The 23,414-nt window shown below is 46.0% G+C and overlaps 1 protein-coding gene across 6 annotated transcripts in view; it reads left to right on the forward strand.

Annotated features, from left to right (window-relative positions):
- Positions 1 to 7,886: 7,886 nt before the first annotated feature.
- Positions 7,887 to 23,414, forward strand: part of SS18 (SS18 subunit of BAF chromatin remodeling complex) — a 34,578-nt gene continuing 19,050 nt past the window's right edge. For 3 of the 6 annotated variants that reach the window (XM_070421253.1, XM_070421254.1, XM_070421255.1), the window contains exons 1-3: positions 8,999 to 10,325; positions 10,935 to 11,011; positions 13,135 to 13,219. In XM_070421253.1, coding sequence (XP_070277354.1) covers positions 10,035 to 10,325; positions 10,935 to 11,011; positions 13,135 to 13,219 — 453 coding nt within the window. In that variant the 5' untranslated portion in view covers positions 8,999 to 10,034. Of the gene's footprint in view, positions 7,997 to 8,998; positions 10,326 to 10,934; positions 11,012 to 12,810; positions 13,033 to 13,134; positions 13,220 to 23,414 lie in introns of those variants that run through there. The other 3 variants (XM_070421256.1, XM_070421257.1, XM_070421258.1) reach the window with 3 other exon arrangements.

The following is a 23,414-nucleotide window of genomic DNA, read 5'->3' on the forward strand; positions in this document are numbered from 1 at the left end:
GGTCCGGTGGGACGCTGTCCTCTCTGATGGAGGGGCAGATGGAGAGGCAGCCGCAGCCTAAAAGCCATGTCTTTATTTTATAGCAGATCCCACGAGGCAAAGCAAGGGCGTGGTCAGATGTTTACAACATTCTGTTTTTTAAAAAATATATTTTATTGATTCTTTACAGAGAGGAAGGGAGAGGGATGGAGAGTTAGAAACATTGATGAGAGAGAAATATCAATCAGCTGCCTCCTGCACACTCCCTACTGGGGATGTATCCACAACCCAGGCACATGCCCTTGGCCGGAATCGAACCCGGGACCCTTGCGTCCTCAGGCCGACGCTCTATCCACTGAGCCAAACCGGGTAGGGCTACAACATTCTCGTGGGTTTCCAATCTACTCAATTACATGCACCCGAACTCTATCAAGCCCACATCACTCAGGCACGTGGGGCCACATGTTCGGACCATAGGGTCAAGCTCACAGCCACAGCCTTTGGCTATAATTGTGCTGGGAGGGCTCTGCCCTCCACGCTGGGACTTGCACGTGGGTGCGCCATGAGAGGACTGTGCCCTCTCATCAGTCCGAGGCTTGAACCTGTCCAAACGCTGTGGCCGCTCTCCACATCTTGGTTGGCTACTGTAAATAATGCTGCTAATGAACATTGGTGCACATCTTCCTGATGGGTGTTTTTTTTTAAAAAAAAAAAAATATTTTATTGATTTGTTTACAGAGAGGAAGGGAGAGGGAGAGTTAGAAACATTGATCAGCCGCCTCCTGCACACCCCCCACTGGGGATGTGCCCGAAACCAAGGTACATGCCCTTGACTGGAATCGAACCTGGGACCCTTCAGTCCGCAGGCTGACGCTCCATCCACTGAGCCAAACCGGCCAGGGCCCTGATGGGTGTTTTGGGATCCTTAGGATGTGTACCCGGAAGTGGAATTGCTGGGTCAGGAGGCAGTTCCATTTTTAATTTTTTTGAGGAAACTATACTGTTTTGTCCAGCAGTGCAGGAAGGCCTCCTTTTCTCCACATCCTCACCGGCACTTGTTGTTTGTTGATTTATTGATCGTAGTCAACTTTATTGTGTATGTGAAGAAAAGGTCAGAGTTCATCTTTAAAAAAATGTATATCTAGCTCTTCCAAAAAAAATCCTTTCTCCATTGAATTATCTTGGCCTTTGTATTCGTTTTCTGTGTATGGCTGCGGTGATCCATCACTACAAAGTTGGAGGCTTGGAAATAGTAGGCGTTTGTTTCCCCACAGTTCTGGAGGTCGCAGTCTGAAATCGCGGTTTCTACGGGACTGCACTGTGCTGTCATGCTCTTATTTTTCTTTTCAGAAAATGCATAACAAATGTGATTGTTTGGTTCGTTTAATATGCATTAGGACAGTAGTTTGTAGCATACTGAGCGACTTGGAAGTGCTTTAGTGCACATCGCTAATTCAGCCATACGTGTTAGATGTGCAAAAACGCTACTGCAGCTGTGACAAATTGTCACAAACTTCATGGCTTAGAACAGGGGTCCTCAACCTGTGGGTCGCGACCCCTTTGGGGGTCGAAAGACCCTTTCACAGGGGTTGCCTAAGGCCATCAGAAAACACATATATAATTACATATTGTTTTTGTGATTAATCACTATGCTTTAATTATGTTCAATTTGTAACAATGAAATTACATCCTGCATATCAGATATTTACATGATGATTCATAACAGTAGCTGAATGACAGTTATGAAGTAGCCACGAAAATAATTTTATGGTTGGGGGTCCCCACAACATGAGGAACCGTATTAAAGGGTCGAGGCGTTAGGAAGGTTGAGAACCACTGGCTGAGAACAACACAAATTGATGATCTTCCCGTTTGGGAGGTCAGATGTCCAGAGTGGGCCTTCCTGGCTGGAATGAAGGATTTAGCAGGATGGTGTTCCTTGTGGGGGCCTTAGGGCAGGACCCACTCCCTGACTCTTCTCACTTCTAGGAGCTCCCCACGTGCCTGGCCGCAGCACCCCCTTCCATCGTCACAGCCAGCAAGTCTCCCTCCAGTTGCCACCTCTCTGATTAGGACTCTTCAGTCTCAACTGTTCCTCATTTAAGGATGGTTTGCGACTGCTTTGCGCTCATTGGGACAACCCATGTCAATCTCCCTACGTCAAGGTCAACCCATGTACATCCTTAGTTCTGTCTGGATCTAAATTCCACTTTGCCATGTGACCTGTCATATTCGCAGGTTCTGTGGGTTGGGAGGTGGTGATCTTTGTGAGAATGAAATTAATCTGCCTACCGTACCCATTCACAGAGAAATTCGCTCATTCATCACAATTCAAAGGGAAGTTGGTATTATTACCATCCTCTCTATAAATTGTGAAGCAGTTCAAGAAGAGTCATTCAGTTCTTTTCCTGGAGTAACTGCACATCGTGCACAAAGGTCAGAGAACATTCTAAATTGGAAAAAGATCACTTGATCTCTAAATTTCAACCAGACAATTTCCCAAGGGTAGACTGCGCTACCAAGTCCAAGTAGATATTTCTCTCCTTTCTAGATACTAAGAACACATCTTATCCTTGTTTCGTAAGTTACAATAACCCATGTGTTTTTACATATTTTACCTGTTAGAAAATTGGGGTCAATCTTAAGAATCTAATGTGAGATAATCACTTAGTACATTGCTGTGCATAATAAATGCTAAATAAATAAACACCTGACTATTTCTGGCAGCCTGTTCGACAGGGTAGGGGTTCTCAGTGAGGGAGTGGAGCGCGGAAATGCCCTGTCCCTTGTCATGCCGTCGGTGGAAGAAGTGGCAGCTCCAAACCCGGGCGTTCATCACAGGGAGTCAAGGCTGCAGAGAGTTCACATAAAAACTAATTTTTAAAGCAGTATTTTCTTATATCCCCAACACATAATTGAGTCAGCTCCTGCTTAACTCAGTGAATGTTTGACACCATAAGAAGAGATGGAGAGGCCCTAAATAGGCTTTGTTATCGTCCACTTTGAATGACATCTTCTGGAGTATGGGAAATAAAGTATTTTATGGAGGATTGGGAAAGGTGTTCTTCCCTAGAATAATGACTCTATATATAGATGTACGCTGTTCTTATAGTCTTGACATCCGTGGAAGCCACAACTCAGAATGACTCAGCAAATGCCATGGAGACAGCAGAAGTATTTTGAAAGGTATTACCTGAGGGGTTTCACTCTGAGACCAATTACACGCAGACAGGCTTGGTCTGTGCCTTCCCGATGTATTCTAAGAATTTATGGCAGCACAGGGGCTTGAAATATCAGAAAATTTGATAGTATGTATATTCCATTATTATAAAGCCGTACGTGTTAAATGCGTGTCTCTGCACATGCATCGTTTTGTGTGTGGATTAAGACAATTTTAATGCCATCATTATCTAGTTTCACTAAATATTGAGCATACTCCTGGAGCACTGCAGCAGTTCAGTGAAATGCATCTAAAGAATACAAACAAATTCACGTAAGACAAATTAAAAATGGAAACATTTGAATATCAAACCTGGAATTTCTGATTTCCTTTTTTTGGGTTAAGTGCGTCTAAATTCATTGGTGTCAATATCAGGATTTAATTGTTCATGCAGAGATTTTACTTAGTCCGAGCCATTGTATGTTCTTCTACTGGGTTATTCTAAAACCCTTGCACCTCTTCTATGTGACCAAAGTTCCTTCTTCAGATGCCTCAGTCCAGGACAGTCAAAATAATGGGACTGACTTTTCTGATGGGGGAGATGGTTGCCTGGGCAGCTCATTTTTAAAAAAAAATATATTTTATTGATTTTTCACAGAAAGGAAGGGAGAGGGACAGAGAGCTAGAAACATTGATGAGAGAGACATATCGACCAGCTGCCTCCTGCACACTCCCCACTGAGGATGTGCCCGCAACCAAGGTACATGCCCTTGAGTGGAATCGAACTTGGGACCCTTTAGTCCACAGGCCGACAATCTATCCACTGAGCCAAACCAGTTAGGGCTGGGCAGCTCATTTTTTTTTTTTCAATCCTCACCAGAGGATATTTTCCCATTGCTTTTCAGAGAGGGTGGAAGGGAGAGGGAGAGAGAGAAACATCGATGCTAGAGAGACACATGGATGTGGTTGCTTCCTGCATGTGCCCTGACCTGGGGTGAGGAGGGAACCCACAACCCAGGTACGTGCCCAAGTCCTGGAATCAGACCTGGGAGCCTTCAGTGCCCAGGCTGATGCTAACTACTGAACACACTGGCCAGGGCTAGGTAACTCATTTTTAAGTTCTGAGTAATTTCTCAGGCCTGGGGCAGCATTCCATCTTTATTCTCCATTTCCTCTGTTCCTGCATGCCGGGGTTGCTTTATTCCCTTTCCCTTTCCCTTCCAACTCCACTGCCACTTAGTCTTTGCAGAGATTTCTTTCTCTTCGAAACGAGTGGTGAAGCGAGTGAGGCCGGGTTTACCTGGTTTTAGGTTCCCCCGACTAGTTTCCTTAACGCAGGGCTCTGACAGGTAAGGAAGGCTCCGAAATTCCAGGGAAGTTCCTGTAGGCTGCAATCTTCCCTGTCTTTGGATTTTCTGCTTTTCCAAGTTAAGCTGACTTGTTTACCAAGGAAGCTTGAGGATAGGTCAGGGTCCCTTTAAAGCAGCGGTTCTCAACCTTCTGGCCCTTTAAATACAGTTCCTCATGGTGTGACCCAACCATAAAATTATTTTCGTTGCTACTTCATAACTGTAATGTTCTACTGTTATGAATCGTCATGTAAATATCTGATATGCAGGATGGTCTTAGGCGACCCCTGTGAAAGGGTCGTTCGACCGCCAAAGGGGCCGCGACCCACAGGTTGAGAACCGCTGCTTTAGAGGGCCTTCTCTCAGGGAGATGACTGTGTTTGCGGCTGGACCTTTACTCCGGCACTGCCCGCCACACTGCCTGTGCGGCCCGCAGGAGATACTCACGTAATTGTATGGCACACGTGGGGTCACAGCCTGGGTCTGCCAGGGGCCGGCCCGGTGCTGCCTCTTTCAGTTGCTTTCCTTTCCTGTGGTTGGGGGGCAGTCATTTAAGCAGAGAAGGCACCTCCTGGGGGAACAAATCCTCTTGGCACGTTTTAAAAACTGGAGACAGACATTCAGACTATTCCTGCAGTTCGTGTTGCTCTTTACCGTTCCATCGCTATCTGCTCAGCATCATTTTCCCCACTGAAGCACTGTTCTAACTACTTAGTACTTATGCACCTAGATGATAAATGATAAGAGGGTGAGCTATAATAAAATCGTAATATGTTAATTAGACCAGACATCCTTCCGGACGACCTTCCGGACGAAGCTGGGGCTGCGAGGGAAGCCCGGGTCCTGGGAGCCAGAGGGAAGCCGGCGCTGGCAGTGGGGGGGGGGGGCGGGGAGAAGGCCTATGCTAAAAAAAAAAAAAAAAGCCTATGCTTGCACGAATTTTGTACATTGGGCCTCTAGTCTATATATATAAAGGGCTACTATGCTAAGTGTCTGACCATTCGACCATTCAACCAGTAACTATGATGCACACTGACCATAAGGGGGCAGACCCTCAATGCACAGGCATGGAAACATGGAACAGACTGATGAACCTCAGTAGGAAGCGGGAGAGGGGAGGGTGGGAAGAGATTAACCAAAGATCTTATATGCATACTAGAGGCCTCTCGAAATCCGGGACCCCTTGGGGGATGTTGGACTGCCGGTTTTGGCCTGATCCCTGCAGGCCAGGCCGAGGGACCCCACAGGTGCATGAATCTGTGCACCAGGCCGGTTTCGGCCCGATCCCTGCGACATGCCCCAAAGGGTCCCAGATTGCAAGAGGGCATAGGCCAGGCCGAAGAACCCCACCAGTGCATGAATTCGTGCACCGGGCCTCTAGTAAGATAAAAAGCCAGGTGTTGGACACACCATGTTAGCGGTGGACAAGACTTTGTGTTGGTTCTGAGTTCAGTACAAGTTTTTCCAAGTTGATCTCATTACGTTAAATCCAGATATATCAGACTTTTTCCCCAAGGCTTAGGACAGTGAAAGCCATTTAAATTCCTAAGAATAACTACTATTAGTGGGAGTGTAAATTGCCTTCCCTTTCTCCGTAAGGATGATGTGTTTTCATCCTCTAGGTCAGTGGTTCCCAAACTTATTTGGCCTACCGCCCCCTTTCCAGAAAAAATATTACTCAGCGCCCCCTGGAAATTAATTTTTTTAAAATTTTAATAGCAATTAAACAGAAAGATATGTGTATTAATGTTTCTACCTTTTTCGTAAAATATAGTAAAGAAAGGTGTAAATTAGAAACATTGAAGTTTGCAATTATGAAACTATTTATTGAACTCAGAATAGAAAGGTAATACAAAAAAAGTTAAAACAAATGCACCTGTGGCCATCACCGCCCCCCTGGATCGCTGCAGCGCCCACCAGGGGGCGGTAGCGCCCACTTTGGGAATCACTGCTCTAGGTCTTGTTTAACTGTAAGGAAGACCTCCTGTCCTGTTCCCTGGCCTGTCCTCCCTTCACACCTGTAATTTGCTGTCTCTGCCCTGAGGGTCCTGAGGGTGTCAGCTCCCTGGGAGCAGGCGGTCCAGCCGGCTCCCTGCGCCCTCCGTGCTGCCACAGAGAACACACCCAGATGTGCTGAACGAATGAAACTCATGACTCTTTTGGGGCGAAGATTTATTTATTTTTAACGATCATATTGTTTTATTATTTTTTAAAATATATTTTTATTGATTTCAGAGAGGAAGGGAGAGTGAAAGAGAGCCAGAACCACCACTGATGAGAGAGAATCATGGATCGGCTGCCTCCTGCACGCCCCCCATTGGGGATGGAGCCCGCAACCCTGGCAGGTGCCCTGGACCAGAATCGAACCAGGACCCTTCAGTCTCATCTCAGGCTGACGCCGTATCCAGAGCCGAACCAGCCAGGGCGCGAAGACTTACTTGGAACAGAAAACTTTAAAGTACATATTCCCCCCTCCTTACCCCCCAATTTATTTTATATATAAACGGAGACATTGATTTTTGAGCCTCATTAATGTTGGGGGACATTTTATGTAAACGTTTCGTGTTCTACAGAAATTAAAACTTTAGAATTAAAAACCAACCCCCACCCGACACATTAATTTCACCGCGTTCCTTCCATGAGCTGAGAGTTGGGGTTTCTCTGCGTTCTGACCGGAGCCTGAGTGAAGGGGCGCGGTGGGGTGGGGGTGGGGGGCCCTGGCTCCGCCCCACCCTCCAGGCCCGGCGGGCGGCGCGCACCGGTCCCCTCGGTCCCGCGGGGGGCGCCCACCCAGGTGCGCGCTCGGGGCGGGCCGAGCCGTTTGAACCGGCGAATCCGCGCTCGCCCCGCCGCCCCCGCCCCCGCCTCGCGGGCAGGTGCCCCCGGTGGGCTCGGGTGCCCGGTGCCACCTCCTCCCTCCCGCTCCCGGGACGGCCCGCCCGGCGGCCGCCCCCCGGGGGGCGAGGCTGAAGTTGGGGACCCGCGCCGGACCCGAGCCGGCGCCGCGGAGGGAGGCGCCCCGCGTGGGGAGGAGGCGCCCCGGGAGGAGGAGGAGGAGGAGGCGCCGGGCGGAGGGCGGGCCGGCCGCTCGCACTTCCTGCGCCGGGCGCGCGGCTCCCCCCGGGCGGCACCATTTCCTGGACGGGAGGGGGCGGGGCGGGCGGACCGCACCACGCGCGCCACGGGGCGGGGGGGGCGCGGAGAGCCCGGGCCGAGGGGCGGCCGGCGGGGGGCGCGGGCGGGGCGGGCCGCGGGGTTCCGGGCGCCCGGGCCCCCGCGCAGGAGGCCGTCCGCGGGCGGAGCCCCCGAGGCTGAGCCGGGCGGGCGCCCGTGGCCTCGCCGCCCGCGCCCGCCCCCCCCCGCGCCCCGCGGTGGTCCGGCCCGGAGGCCGCGCCTCCCCGCCCGCCTGCCCCGAGCGCGGCCGGGCGGAGCGGGCAGCATGTCGGTGGCGTTCGCGGCCCCGCGGCAGCGCGGCAAGGGCGAGATTACGCCCGCCGCCATCCAGAAGGTGACCGGGCCGGGCCGGGGGAGCGCGCCGGGGGAGCGGGCGGAGGCGGGCCGGGTCCGCCGAGACCTCGCGTCGGGCTCCTCCTCGGGCGCCGGAGCCCATGACCGGCCCCTCGGGGCGCGGGGAGGCGGGACCGGAGGCCGAGTTACTTCGGGTCGCCCCGCCCATCGCTCCGGCCGCTCTGCGCAGACCCGACGGTGCGCAGACCGGAGGGGAGGCCACGCTGCGCTCTCTGGCGGAGTTGGGGAGCTCCCAGGAGAACTTGGGGGGCTCCCTGGAGAACTTGGGGGGCACTGCAGGAGAACTTTGGGGGACTCCCTGGAGAATTTGGGGGGCACTGCAGGAGAACTTGGGGGCTCCATGGAGAACTTGGGGAGCTCTCTGGAGAACTTGGGGGCTCCCTGGAGAACTTGCGGGGCTCCCTTGAGAACTTGGGGGGCACTGCAGGAGAACTTGGGGAGCTCCCTGGAGAACTTGGGGAGCTCTCTGGAGAACTTGGGGGTTCCCTGGAGAACTTGGGGGGCTCTCTGGAGAACTTGGGGGGCACTGCAGGAGAACTTGGGGGGCTCCCTGGAGAACTTGGGGAGCTCTCTGGAGAACTTGGGGGGCTCCCTGGAAAACTTGGGGGGCTCCCAGGAGGATGTGGGGCGCTGAGGGAGAGCCTCAGGGCTCCGGGGTTACGGAGTCCCCTTCTCCATCCGGAGCCTCCCTTCCCCGGCACATCCGCAGCAGCTCTGCGTGGAGCGCCCCGCCCAGGCTCTGGGCACAGGGGGCCCGGGCCCTGCCTCCTGGAGCTGGCAGCGGGGTGGGGCGGGGCGGGCGGCGCCCGTGTCACCCCACAGGGAGCTGCGAACCCCGGGGAGGGGCACGGAGGAGGGGGCGGCCTTGCCGTCCGCGTGGGCCCAGGCGGACCGTGAGCGGGGCGGGTGAGCGGGGCGGGCCGGGCCGGGCCGGCCTCTCCGGGCCACCCTGGCAGGAGCCCGCAGCCGGTGTCTCCGTTCCTGGAGGATCTGGGTTTGTCCTGTGCACTGGGGCAGGGGTGAGCATGGAAGAAAAGCCCGCTTTTAGCACTGCTTGTCTTAGGGCACCATCTCATGCTAAATAGATTTACACATTTTTTATTGAATTTCCTGGGTGACATTGTTAATACAATTATACAGATTTCAAGTGTGCAGTTGTAGAACTCACCGTCTGACATGTACTGTGTGTTCACCACCAAAGTCAGGGCTCCTGGAGCCCCTGCCGCACCCCATCCCGCTCCCTCTGCTCTTGTCCGAATGAGTTTGTTGGTATTTTCTGCTTCATCCCTTCACCTTTTCCTCCAAGTCCCAGGACCTTCCTCTCCTGGGACAGCTGCCCGTCTGCTCGCAGCGTCTGTTGACTGTCAGGTTCTCTGTAGTTGGCATCGGACGGCTCCCTAGCTGTTGCTTTATCTTATGGACTGAGGCTCGGCGGTGGCTGTAGGTGGTGGCTGTAGGTGGTGTTTTCATACAGTGAACTGGGCTGTTTGCAGCCTGGCCAACAGCTCTGAGTGCACGCACGCGCACACACATACACACGCGCACACACACACACGCACACACAACATGTTTGGGGGCGGGCGAGAATTTTTATGTTTGGACTGTAGAAGGCCGGAGTACGCCTCTCTTTTTCCTGCAGTTATTCTTACATACATCTGAAGGTGTTTCTCTTGGTTGATTTATTTGGGAGATGCTGGTCCATTAGTTTTCATCCTCAGCTGAGGAGAAATGGATTCCAGGTTAAGTGCCCCAATTCTGTAGGGTGAGAGATTGATTTTAAATATGAGACAGACATTCCAGCGAAGTTTGTTAGTGGAGGAATCTGCTGAGAAGATAATGTTGTGAAATTGTTCGGTTGGACTAGTGCATTGTAAGGGTATATTTTTTTTTTTGCCATTCAATAGTTCTATTTAAGAAATAACTGCACTTTTCAGAGAGGAATGTCAATATATATTTTTTTTTCCAGCAAGTGATGATTATGGTTCACATTCAGAAAGAAAAGTCACAGTTAGTGTTAAATGGATCTCGTTTTTCATGAAAAGAGTTGCACTAACTACATTACAGCATTTTCTCCTTGGAGCTCTCGTGGGTGGGCGGGTGGGGCAGGCACCGGAGAAGCAGTTCCTCCTGCCCCTGGATTTACAGATAAATCTGAGCCGCGGACAGCTTCAGTGGTTTGCACAGGATCGCGGAGGACACGTGACTGGCGGGGAGCACACAGTACAGCGTCCGCACGGCGAGAATTGTGCGCTGGAATTAACTGGCCTTTTGCTGCACCGCGACCCTTTTCTCGGGGCCAGTTTGCTGGGGTGAATTATTTAACCCTTAAAGCCAGAATTGCCTGAATTGTTATAAGATGATAGAAAGATATAAATTGATAGGCTTTTGTTTTTAAACTTTTGGGACAACTTGATTGTAAGGTGAGCTCACAAAGTCAGCAATACATGTTACACATACACAGAAATTGTATTGGATTCCGTATTTGGAGAATCACAAAACCATGATGTGTGAAGCTTAGAAGCTAGCAGCTCCTCAGGCCTCTTGGGCTGAGTTTTCCTGTATTTGCTTCATTCTGGATAAGGAAACTTTTGTAACCACTGAAAAGCGATGGAATGATACAGAGCCAGCGTGGACTCAGCTTGTCGTCTGAACAGGCTAAAGCTGCCGTGACATTTAGCAGACGTAGTCAAGTATTCCCTTCTCAGCTGCAGGTAGTAACTCAGGGAGGATAATTGGAATAGAGTTATTAAAATTGTTGGTGAAGCATGACATGATGCCTGAGGTGTGAAATATGGGTTAAAAGACCCGAGTGGATTCAGCTCCTGTGTAGATAGACATTTCTAGAAATCTGAAGGATTTTAAAATTTTTTTACTTGACACACGAGATTTACAATAAACTTTTTCTGATTTTATTTCAGATGTTGGATGAAAATAACCATCTCATTCAGTGTATAATGGACTATCAGAATAAAGGAAAGACCTCGGAGTGTTCGCAGTAAGATGGATTTGAAATTTAAAACTTTATTTTTCTGCGTTGGTTTACTTTTTAATAACAGCTTTGTTGGGATCCAATTCACATACCATACAATTCACCCATTCTAAAGTGTGTAACTTAAGGTTTTTAGAATATTCATAGAGTGCTACTACTATCACTTTAATCAATTTCAGAACATTTTCCTTATCTCCAACAGAACCCTTGTACACATTAGCAGTCACTCCGGTTTCCAACCCCTAATTTCTTACCCCCTGACAACCACGTTCTGTCTGTGTAGACCTGCCCGCTGTGGCCATTTCATTTACATGGATTCATATATTGTGGGGTATTTTGGACGGACTTACTTCACTTAGCACGTTTTCCAGCATGAATCATTGCCAACAATCTTTCCTTGTCGAGAGCTATGCCACATTTATCCATCAGGGATAGATTTTGGTTGTTTTCACTTCTTGGCTACGATGAGTCATGCTACGATGAGCATTAGCGGACACAGTTTTGTGTGACTCCGTGATTTCTCCCTAAGGGAAGTTTGTTCTCGGGATGGAGTGGGTGCTAATTTTTCTTGCGCTTCTTATCCTGCATCATAACATAAGGACTTCACATTTGTGTGTGGTCTGATTTGTGGAAAGTTAGGCCTTCACATAATAGGACCTTTAGTTATAGCCGTATATGTGAGGGAGGAAGCAGAGGTCAGGTCTAACAAATAGAGACCTGGTCATCAGCCTAAGAACCCAGTGTGAAGTGTTATGTCGGAAGTAAACAGTATCCCTTAGGAGACTGCTGGAGTGGACCAAGTTGAGTATTTTATCAAACGTCTAGAACAGCGGTTCTCAACCTGAAGGTTGTGACCCCTTTGGCAGTCAAATGACCCTTTCACAGGGGTCGCCTAAGACCATCCTGCATATCAGATATTTACATTACGATTCATAACAGTAGCAACATTACAGTTATGAAGTAGCCACGAAAATAATTTTATGGTTGGGTCACAACATGAGGAACTGTATTTAAAGGGCCAGAAGGTTGAAAACCACTGGTCTAGAGCAACACCATCCGGTAGAAATGCATTGTGAGCCACATATGTACTTTTACATTTGCTAGTAGACACATTAAACAAGAAGAAACAGGATAAATTAATTTAAATAATATATTTTATTTAACTCCTTATTCTAAAAATAATGTCACTTCAATATATAATCAATATAAAAATATTAATGAGATAGTTTACATTTTTTTTTAAGATATATTTTTATTGATTTCAGAGAGGAAGGGAAAGGAGAGAGATAGAAACATCAATGATGAGAGAGAACCAATGATTGGCTGCCTACTGCATGCCCCCTACTGGGGATCAAACCCGCAACCCAGGCACGTGCCCTTGACCGGAATCGAACCCAGGCTGCAGGCCAATGCTCCATCCACTGAGCCAAACCAGCTAGGGCTGGTTTACATTCTTTCGCTTCATATTTAGTCTTTGAAGTCCATTGTGCATTTTCTAATAATAAATCATTTTGGATGGTCGCATTTCAGTGTGTACCTGGAAACACCCCGTCGCGGTCGGGGGAGGTGGGCAGTAGCCGCAGCCGGTGAACACGCAGTCACTGCTGCTGAGGGGGGGGAAGAGGGGCCCCGCCTCCTCCCTGCCCGTGAGCCGAGCATGGTGGCTGTTCGTGGGGTTGGGAACTGACGGGGGAGGGAGTAAGCACACAGTTCAGTGACCTTCATTCCAGACCTCAGAACAGCGTGTGCACTGAGGGAGGCAGCACCGCCTCGGCTGCTTCATTGCCTCCGCTGTGCAGTCTCCTACAGGCCGCTCCCTACACTTGTTTCCTCTGTAAAATGGCGAAAAGAAGAGCTTTTACTTGGTAGAGCTGGTTTGAGGATTAAGTGAGATATGGAAGTGTATAAAACTCACTATAACAACATCGAGCACAGGGGAACCTCTGAATTTCTCATCATCTCTAAGGGTAGTTAGTGGGATTATTTTGCAGAGGAACTAGGAAAAATGAAATGCTATTGATGTTTAGGTAACACATCTTTTATTAGCCTTGAGAAATGATTTCGATGCTGTTCGTATCCAGGCAGGTGGGGAGAACTAGTGTATACTGACACTTGCTTTGTTTTAATAGGTACCAGCAGATGCTGCATACGAACTTGGTCTACCTGGCCACGATCGCAGACTCGAACCAAAACATGCAGTCTCTGCTGCCGGCGGTGAGTACCTGCGGCCGGGCACAGGCGTCCGCACGGGCCCCGCGTGCGGCCCAGCTTGTGTAGTGACTTCTGAGGTTTGTTTAAACCCGGCCCCGCCCCCCAGAACAGGAAGCTGTTTACCTCGGTGACCTAAAGGTTGGATGTCTGCCTTCGGGTTTGATTTAATTCACCTGGAATTGATCCCGCCCGAGGACGTCCTGTTCATCCCCCATTCACCCACACACCTGTCCGTCTACCTGTGTCGTTATTTATCTTCATATGTGATCGCCCAACTAACTTATGAATAAGTCTGTAGCATTTCAGGGCAAACCCAGGTGTCTTATAAGTTTACTTGTAAACACTTCAGTCTGCCTCTTTATCAGATAAGGGCTGTTTCCCACCCAACAGAAGTAACCAACGGTTCTTAATGTCCTGTAATACCCGCACTGTCTACCATTTTCACCAGTTATTTGAAAAATCCACTGATGTCTTCATGATTGTTCGCCACAGAATCCAAACACAGTCCACATGTCGCATCGATTGATGGGTCTTAAGTCTCACTCCGTGTGTATCAGGTGTCTTTTCTGTTCTCCATTTATTTGTTGAACAAACTGGGTCATACGTTTTGTAGAATTGCTCACATTCTGGACTCGGCTGCTTTGACCTTCATGGTCCTAGCACATGTTCTGTCCATCGCGTCTTCTTTCCTATAAACTAACAGTGAGCTTTGTGAGAGGTAGGGTTAGTTCTGCAGTTCATTGGTGGGGCTGTGGTTTGTCTGCATCAGGAGGAACGGGTTGGCTGTTCCATTTTTGGTAACGGGAAGTCTGAACTTACAGGGTTTTGTATTTTTAATGTGTTTAAATCCATTGCAGTCATTCTCTGACCGTCAGGGTATGGCGTCTGGTGGTGGTGGGAGCACCTTCAGTGGCTCCCGTGTCCTGCGGTGGTTGCAGTATCTTGTGGCGACTCTGCTTTGAGGATTTGAGGGAGAGATCAGATTAATTATATGTTTGTCCCAGAACTGTCTGTCCACGCTGTTTTCCGAGTCCTTTTTCAGTGGGAATTGATATTTAGAGACCAGAATTTGTATGTTTAGGGCATTCATTATTACTGCGTTTTCATTGTTTCTTAGGTGTTTTCAGTGGACAGAACTAGGAAACACTTTTTTTTAGAAAAAGAAATAAAATATTGGATTAGTGATATTTCCCCTTCAGGGAAGGTTTTTTACTTAGCTTTGATATTATGTGTTAGTTTCTCTTTCATCTTACTCTAAAAATCTTGGTAGCTTATGACATTATTGTAGTTGTTTATTTGCCATATACTACTAGCAGTGAAAAAATAACTTTAATATAACACTACCAAGTTTGCCACTAACACTAAGATGCTTCTCCTTAAGATGTATCCTACTAAGGATATATAATTAGTAAATTTTGTTTTGAATCTGAAATAATTCTTTGTGTGATGATTGACATGAATTTGACCAGCTGAGTAGAATTTATTTTTGTTAATAACTGTGTGAGGAATAGGTTCCACTTTATTTGTTTCCACATGGATAGTTCTCTGTCCCAGCATTAGCTACTGGACAAACGAAAGTACCTTTCCTTCATTTGTCATGCCATCTGTATCATGAATAGCAGGGATCCACATACGTCTGTCTGACCTCTGTCTCCTGTTTCATTGGTCTGTTTTTATAAATTCCACAGTCTTAGCACACTTGGCAAGTCTAGTAAGTCTTCATGTATTAGAGAAGTTCTTTACTCATTCCTTATTTTTTTCAGAATAACTTGGCTATTAGTGCTTTGCGCTTCCACGCACACTTACATTTCAGCGTGTCCAACATAATCCTCAACGTGACCTGGACATTCCCTGGCCTCTAAGTCAGGTGGGGGAGAATGTCTATATTTTCATTTATTTAGTCCTTTAATATCCACCAATGAAGTTTTATGATTTTCCTGCAGAGGATTTGCGCATCTCTCTTAGGTACTTCATGTTTGTTTTTTTTTTTGAGGCAATTAAAGAGAGTCTTTGCGTTTTAAATTTTATTTTCTCTGATTGCTTTTTACAGGGAAATTCACAGTCTTGTTCAACCCTTATTTCTAATAATTTTTCTGTAGATACTTTCAGTTTTCTGTATTCACGACCATATTATTTATGAGTAATTGGTTTTGCTGCTTTCTTCCAATCCTTACACCTTTTATTTCTCTCTCTTGCCTTGCTCCTCTGGCTAGGACCTCCGTACCTTCCGAGTAGCCGTGGTGAGAGAGGACTCCTTGTCTGTGGCTGACCACAGGGGAAGCTGTCCCTGGTTGACAGGAAGTGTGATGCGAGCTGTAGAGTTTTGTAGATAATGTTTCATCAGGTTAAGGAAGTTCCCTTTTGTTTCTGTTAAGAGTTAATATCTTGAATGAATGTTAAATTATGTTTAAATACTTTCTATTGCATCTAATGAGATCATAAGTTTTTCTTTAATCTGTTAATGTGGTGAACTACATTAATTTACTTTTTAATGGTCAATCTTGATTTCTTGTAATTAACATACTTTTTCTCTGGTCTTGGTCTTTAAAATTTGCAGTATTCAGTTAGTTAACATTTTGATCAAAATTTTTATGTCGTTGTTCATTAGTGCAATTGACCCTTAATTTTTTTTTTCTTAAAAAGCCTTTGGTCTTTTTTGTGAGGTTATGCTAGCTTCATAAACTGAGCTGGAGAATTTTCCTCATCTGGAATAATTTGCATAATAGAGCTGCAGTTTCTTAAATGATCGTGTAATTCTTTGAGAAGCCATCTGGCTTTTCTTTGTGACAAGGCTTTTACTTAATTTCCTTCGTTGTTTTAGGATAATTTATATACTTTTGTGTTTTATGAGTTGCCTGTTTTTATAAATTGTCCTTTTGAACATTTTACCTAACTTTTCAAATTTGTTGGCATAAAGTTTATGAAATGATATTATTTAATGTCCTCAGCATATATAGCGATATTTTCCTTTTTTGTTTCAACAGTTTATTTGTACCTTCTCTTTTAAAATATATTTTTTATCTCTCTTGCCTGGTGTTTAATCACATTTTTTTCAAGTCTTTTTAAAGGATCTTTTTGTTTTGATATTTCTCTGTTGCAGCATTTCTCAGAACTTTTTGTTTTCAGAACCCCTTTACATTTAAAAATTATTGAGGATAACAGAGCTTTATGTAGACTATATATATATTGAGATATTTGTTGAAAAAGTATTTATTCACTTAAAATGGACAATAAAAAATGAACAATAATAAACCTATTGCGTGTTAATATAAAATTCTTTAAAGGAAAAATTAACTATATCTTGAGAACAAATTTAGTGAAATATGAATGACATTGTTTATAGTAATCTTGCAAATTTCCTTTAAATATTTGGCTTAATAGAGAACAGCTGTATTGTTATGTCTACTTCTGGATTTAATCTAGCTTAATATGTTTAAGTTGAAGTAGAGTAAGATCTAGTCTTACATAGATGGAGTTAGGAAAGGGAAGAATGTTTTAATAGCCTTTTCAGATTGTTGTGAATAATCTGATAGTATAGCAGATCCCAACAGATACGTTTTTTAAGGTTAATTGAAGTATGAAATCTAAAATCATATCTTACTGATACATTCAAGTTCATTGGTCTGTCTTGCATTTTGGATGGGTCTTTCAGTCATGCATGATTCTGTAACATCATGCTTTGGTCATTCAGAAAATATAAGGTCACCGAGTATGCACTTCTTCTAAACATGGACATTTCATTATATGATACCCAGAACCACATTTGGTAAATCACCAAGTTGCCGCCGTCTCATCAGAAAAGTCTCTAGTGTTAGGGTACTTGAGCTCAAGACAGTAGCTGATAAGCTTGCCAGATTCCCAGTTCTTGCTTGAAAAGTCAGAGCTGATCCTTGGCCGCAGATGCTGGGAAGGGCTGGCCCATGGAAACGACCTGGCCCGCAGGCCGCACTCAGTGCGCTGTCGCCTCGCTCCGATGTGCAGCTGTGGCTGTGACTGTCTCACTTGTCACGCAGGACGTCTAGTTGACATGGAGCACTAAATAAATGAGTAATTTTCACTGCTTCCTCAAGTACATTGTCAAGTAAAAATGACCTTTTCTTCTTTTAGCTGCGGTCTGTGGCCGTCAGTAATGCAGTGATTTCCAGTCACTGAACGAGTCTGGAGGGTCAGTTTTGAAACTTGACTGATGTGATGCCGTTCACTGAGATTGAGTGTGTAAACATGTCTCTTCATCGTGAAACAAGGCTGAACGCTGATTGGAATTGCTTATCTGGCTTTCACTTAATTCATTGCGAGTATAAGTTTTAAAAATCTCTAATTTAACCAGATATACGTACTTATTAAAATTTAAATTTATTAAAGATAGTTTTGTTCAGTAGATGTTCTGTACAACAAATTAAAGTCTGTGCTATTAATAAAATTGATTTATGGTAAGCTGTATATTTTTATTTTTGGCGATGCTGCCTACACTTGGTTCTGAGCACTGTGGGCAGCACCTGGCTACCTCTTGTGGCACAGGCTTCATGCCGTGACCATGCTGGGAGCGTTGGGGAGGTGCGTCCGTGGCTGAAGTTTGGTGCAGAGTTCACTGCTCACAGGCGCGATCCCAGTGCGGGGAGGCCCAGCTTCCTGTGCGCGCCTTGAAGATGAGCAGAATGTGTTGCAGTCATCATTTTTTTCATTTATAAATTTTAACTTAACTTTTAGCATACGTAATATTTTGATTCGGTTAGAACTTCAAAAAGGTCTTACAGATTTCTGCTGTCATCTCTATCTTCTGCCTGCTTTTTATGCATATCAAAGCCAATATAAATACAGCAGTGGGCAAAAGTAGGTTTGCAGTGTGAATACATGAAACACAGTGTATTCTTTTTTTTTTTAATATATTTTATTGATTTCTCACAGAGAGGAAGGGAGAGGGATAGAGAGTTAGAAACATCGATGAGAGAGAAACATCGACCAGCTGCCTCCTGCACATCTCCCACCGGGGATGTGCCCGCAACCCAGGTACATGCCCTTGACCGGAATCGAACCCGGGACCCCTCAGTCCGCAGGCCGACGCTCCATCCACTGAGCCAAACCGGTTTCGGCAGCACAGTGTATTCTTATATCATTACTTATTAGTTATTGTGTTATTTACCATAGAAACACCTATATGCCTACTTCTGCCCACCCTGTCGTATAAATTACCACATCAACTATCTGACATTGAGGTAAGGAAGGCTTTGTTGAGAAAAAGGAGAAAACTAAAGAAGATAGTGATTTGATTCTTTCAAAAATGTAAAGTAAAATCTAATATGCCTATAAGGTTTATAAATGAGATTAAAGACAACACGGTGTAATACATGGTATTTTAGAATACTGTATATGTGAGTACATTTGAAACACAGCAAAAGTGGTCAGGTCTGTGAATGGTGGGAACTTTTACAGGGCGGTAGACCTGTGTTTTGTAGAGAATTGATTTACGGGGCACACTTCTCTGATTCATATATTACAGGTAGCGTTTTGCCAGTATTGTAGCCTGTCTGATCTTGTCACCATTCTATAAAAAGTCATGTTAATTATTTGCTGGGCAGTACATATGAAATCCAGAAGACTGTCTAGTTGAGTCCAGAGGTGTAAGGAGATCGGATACCTCTTCCTACGAGGAGTGTAACTGTTAGTGTGTATGTTTGCATGCATGTGTCTGTGTGTGATTGTGAACTTGTTCTTGCAGAACTGTATGAGATGAGTGAAAGCAGCCTCTGCCCCAGGGAGCCTAAAGATCGCCTCTCTCGTTTCTGGAAATAACGCATCTCGCTCCCCTCCAGCGGAGCAGCACTTCTTGCTGTGGAGCAGGAAAATGGACCTAATGTTGGAAATGAAGGAATTCACTCTGATTTGCATAGAATAAGTACAGAAAAGTATTTGTACAAGGCTGTTAATTTAAACATTGTTTATAGTAGGGAAAAACAGACTAGGACCAAGTTTTGAGGGTGGGTTAAAACTGTTAGAGCTTATACAGTTGAATTCTATACTCCCCCCCCCCCCGCCCCTCCGAATTCTATACTTTTGACTGAAGTTGAATTATGTACAGATGAAGAGTAATGCCTACAGTAGAGTAAGAGAAATCACAGAGGAGTGTGATCCTACTGTCAAAAACTAAACACACACACACACACACACACACACACACACGAATTGTCAGAACTTTCTGGAGGTATGCATATGAAGCTTTTGGCAATGGCTCCCATTTTCATTTTTTTCTGTTTTTTTTAATGACTACACATTACTTTTGTAATTTAGCCAGATTGGTGTAAATGTAAAAATAATATAAAAATACATTCAAGATTAAACCATTACCTCTTCCTGTTTTTTTTTTTTTTTTTTTTTAAATATATTTTATTGATTTTTTACAGAGAGGAAGGGAGGGAGAGAGGGATAGAAAGCTAGAAACATCGATGAGAGAGAAACATCGATCAGCTGCCTCCTGCACACCCCCTACTGGGGATGTGCCCGCAACCAAGGTACATGCCCTTGACCGGAATCGAACCTGGGACCCTTCAGTCCACAGGCCGACACTCTATCCACTGAGCCAAGCCGGTCAGGGCTCTTCCTGTTTTTTAACGGATGGTGCTAGCGCTATCTTTAGGAAGGCTTAGTGTCTATCTCCCCATGCTTCAGGAGTGGGTTCATTGTTGGTTTTTATTTTTTATGTTCTGGAAGCATAGTCCAGAGAATTCTCCTGGTCTGGGAAGAAGGCACTTTTTGTTCTAAAGGATTATATGGATCTGGAGCGACTGTTTGGTGATTAACATCATCATAGTATTTCAGAGCCGAGGAAGTGTTTTTGAATCCATCACCTGAGGATGTGTTTTTATTGATTTTCAGAAAGAGAAAGGAAGGGGGGTGGGGACGGAGAGAGAGAGAGAGAGACAGACAGTCATCTATCTGTGTGTGAGAGAAACATGGACCGTGGCCTCGCATATGCTCCCCGACTGGGGATCGAAGCTGCAGTCCAGTGATGGGCCTGCCTTGGATCGAACCTGCCACCTCTATGGTGTGTGGGACGATGCTCCAGCCGACTGAGCCACCGGCCAGGGCCAGAGCTGGGTAGTTCAGTGTTGACTTGTTATCGTGGCAGTGTTTGCTGTTCATAAAAGAAAAGGTTGGATTTATGGGGAACCTGTCACTAAACTCTAGAAAGTGTTGTTAGTAGGTGAATCATCTTGGACCCTAGTTTCTTAGGAAATTTGGAAAATCATCACGCTGTGAAAACAAGTGGGTGATGGTCAGTTAGGGAAGTTCAGCTTGTCAGGTTTACAGCGGGGCTGGCTGCTGCCTTAGCGCTTTGGGGAGGAGGGGCAGAAAGACAGGGCGTGGATGAGATGGTAACATGAGGAAGTGAGCTGGTTGAAAGCCTGAGTAGATGCAAGGCCACCCATGCGCCCCTGACATTTCTAGGGGGTGCGGGAGAAGTCTGGGGATCGTCCCCAATGCGTCACATATGCATAGAGCTCGTCTTTGGGAGCTGACTTTGGACCAGCAAGTGAGGCAGATGGAATGCTGATGGGCTTTTGCAGCTGTTCCTGGTGGACTAATCCAGGCTTCCGTTTGTGTAAAATACTTGGTAGTATTGGATCCATACCTCTCCTATTTTGATGCTTTTTAAGTTTCTTATCTGTGTGTCATTTTGGTGCCTCCTTGTGGGGAACTTTATTAATGACACCTATATTAACGGTAGTTCTACAGATAATGATTATTAAACTAAAAGTTGTATTTTGCAGTGTGATATTTTATATTTTAAAGAAACATTTAAAATAATTTTATTGTGAGAATAATTTTTAGTTTCATTGTAAATCATTTAAATGGAGAGTTTTTTCATTTATTTACTAAATATTAAGTTTCTACTACGTTACAGGCAGTAGTCGTTAGGTACTTTTTGAAACATCAGTGAACAAACCAGAGGTTACTCCTGCTCCCTTTGGTGTTATATCCTAACAAGCAAGGCAGGCATAATAGTAACCGCACCACCTGCCTTGTTAGATGGTAAGAGCTACCGAGAAGGAAAGCAGGGCAGGGAGGCGGGGATGGGGGTGGGGTGCTGCAGGTGGGATGGCGTTGCAGCGGGAAGTAGGGGGTCAGGCGGGCCTCCCTGAGGAGGGGCATTTGGGCAGAACCCGGAGGCGGAGTGTCTGGAGCAGGAACCGGGCTGGGAAGGTCCTGAGGCCCAGGGCCTGGGGTTCGAGAACATGGAGGTTCCTGTGACTGAACATGACGGTAAGGAAGTTGTGTGGACAGGCCCTATCTTTTTTTTTTAATCCTCACCCGAGGGTATGTTTTTACTGATTTTAGGGAGAGGGAGGGAGAGAGAAAATCGATGAGAGAGAGAAACATCAGTTGGTTACCTCCTGCGTGTGCCCCGACCAGGAATCCAACCCACGACCCTTGGGTGCCTGGGATGATGCTCCAACCAGCTGGACCCGGGCCAGGCGACAGGTTCCACCGTGTAGGCTTTTTCCTCCAATCTGGTGAGGGCTCTGGTTTTTACTCTGAAGTTGGAAACTCTTGGAGGATTTTGAGCAGAGGAGTGAACTGGTAGATGTTACATGCTTATCCTGACTGCCGTGCGGAGCATTCACTGTGGAGGGGATAGGAGTCCGGTTGGGAGGCGATGGCAGTGGTCGGCGTGAGCGACGTGCGGTAGCTGTGCCACGTGGTAGCCGAGGAGGTGGTGGCCGACGTGGGCAAATTTAACACTTCGAGAAATACAGAAAACTTGTAGCAGTTTAACTTCATTTATTCTGTTTTTTGTGTTAGTCTTGTCATATGTTTTATATTTATATGAATGGTTAAGCCATACAGGTCATTGCTACGGTTGCTTTAAAAATCCATATTAACTTACATTCACCTCTACATTCCTATCACTTCCTCTCGTTCTGTGCTTCCGTCTGGGGTCACCTTCCTTTAGCTGATGCGCTCCCTGCAGTTGCAGGGGGTTCACAGCTTTTGTTGGTCTGAAGCTCGTATTTCATCTTCGGGTTTGGAGGGTTTTTCTCTGGAACTCTAGGTGGGTTGGTGTATTTTCTTTAAAGATGTCACATTATTATTTTGTTTCTATTGTTCCTGATAAAAAATGGATTGTTAGTTGTATTGCTGTCACCCTCAGATAATGTGTTGTATTTTCCCGGGCTGCTTTTACGGTTTTCTCGTTGACTTTGGTTGTTTAGGGCTTTGACTCTGATGTTTTAGATTTTTTTTATCATGCTGAAGCTTGTAGAGCTTCCCACGTTGGCTAGGGACTCATGTGTTGTTAGCTTTGGAAAACTCGTTAACCATTATTCTTCACACATTATGGATGCTTCATTTTCTCTGCTTCTATAACTCCAGTTAGATGTACATTATATTAGACCCATCTTTTACGTGTCCTTACACTTTTTTTGTATTTTCCCTACTTTCTCTGGGCATGTCATGTACTTCTGTATGTATGTTTTCAGTTCACCAATCCTCACTTTTGCTCAAACTAAACTCCTGTGTTCTTAATCTCAGTGATACTTTTCAGGTCTGGAATTTCTATTGGACTCTGAAGAATCCTAGGACTTTGCTGAAGTTCTCCATCTCTCGTGTTTGTTTTCTTGAACATACCGGTCACGGTTATTTTGAAGTCTCTCCGATAACTCCAACATGTGATGGCCAGTGTGTCTTTTTCTAGTTTTTATTTCTCATGGTTGTCCATTTACTCATTTTTTTAAAAACTCAAATTAAATTTGTCATTTTAACCCTGTAAAGTATATAATTCAGTGGATTTTGGTATATTCACAGTTCTGAGCAACGGTCATCCCTACCCCAAATTCCAGAATATTTCCATCACCCCAGACGAGTTGGCTGTCAGTGGCTGCTCGTGCCCCAGCATTGAATCTGCAGCCTGCGTTTTGTCTCTGGCTTTTCCCTGTTCTGGACATTTCATACCAGTGGGGCTGTGCAGTGCGAGTCCGGCTTCTTCCACTTACATAGTGTTCCCAAGGTTTGTGTGTAATGTGTGTCCGTTCTTCACTCGGGTCTGTGACTGAATACTGTTCCGTTGTATGGGTATGTGCAGCACGTTCTGTTGTCCATCATCAGTTGATGGACATTTATTTCCCCCCTACTTTTTGGCCATTATGAATAATGCTGCCATAGCTTTGTGTACAAGTTTTATGTGAATGTATTTCTTCAATTC

The sequence above is a fragment of the Myotis yumanensis genome, unplaced genomic scaffold (assembly GCF_028538775.1).
Source record: "Myotis yumanensis isolate MYYU_CA2020_CCGP unplaced genomic scaffold, mMyoYum1.0.hap1 SCAF_7, whole genome shotgun sequence".
Lineage (NCBI taxonomy): Eukaryota > Metazoa > Chordata > Mammalia > Chiroptera > Vespertilionidae > Myotis > Myotis yumanensis.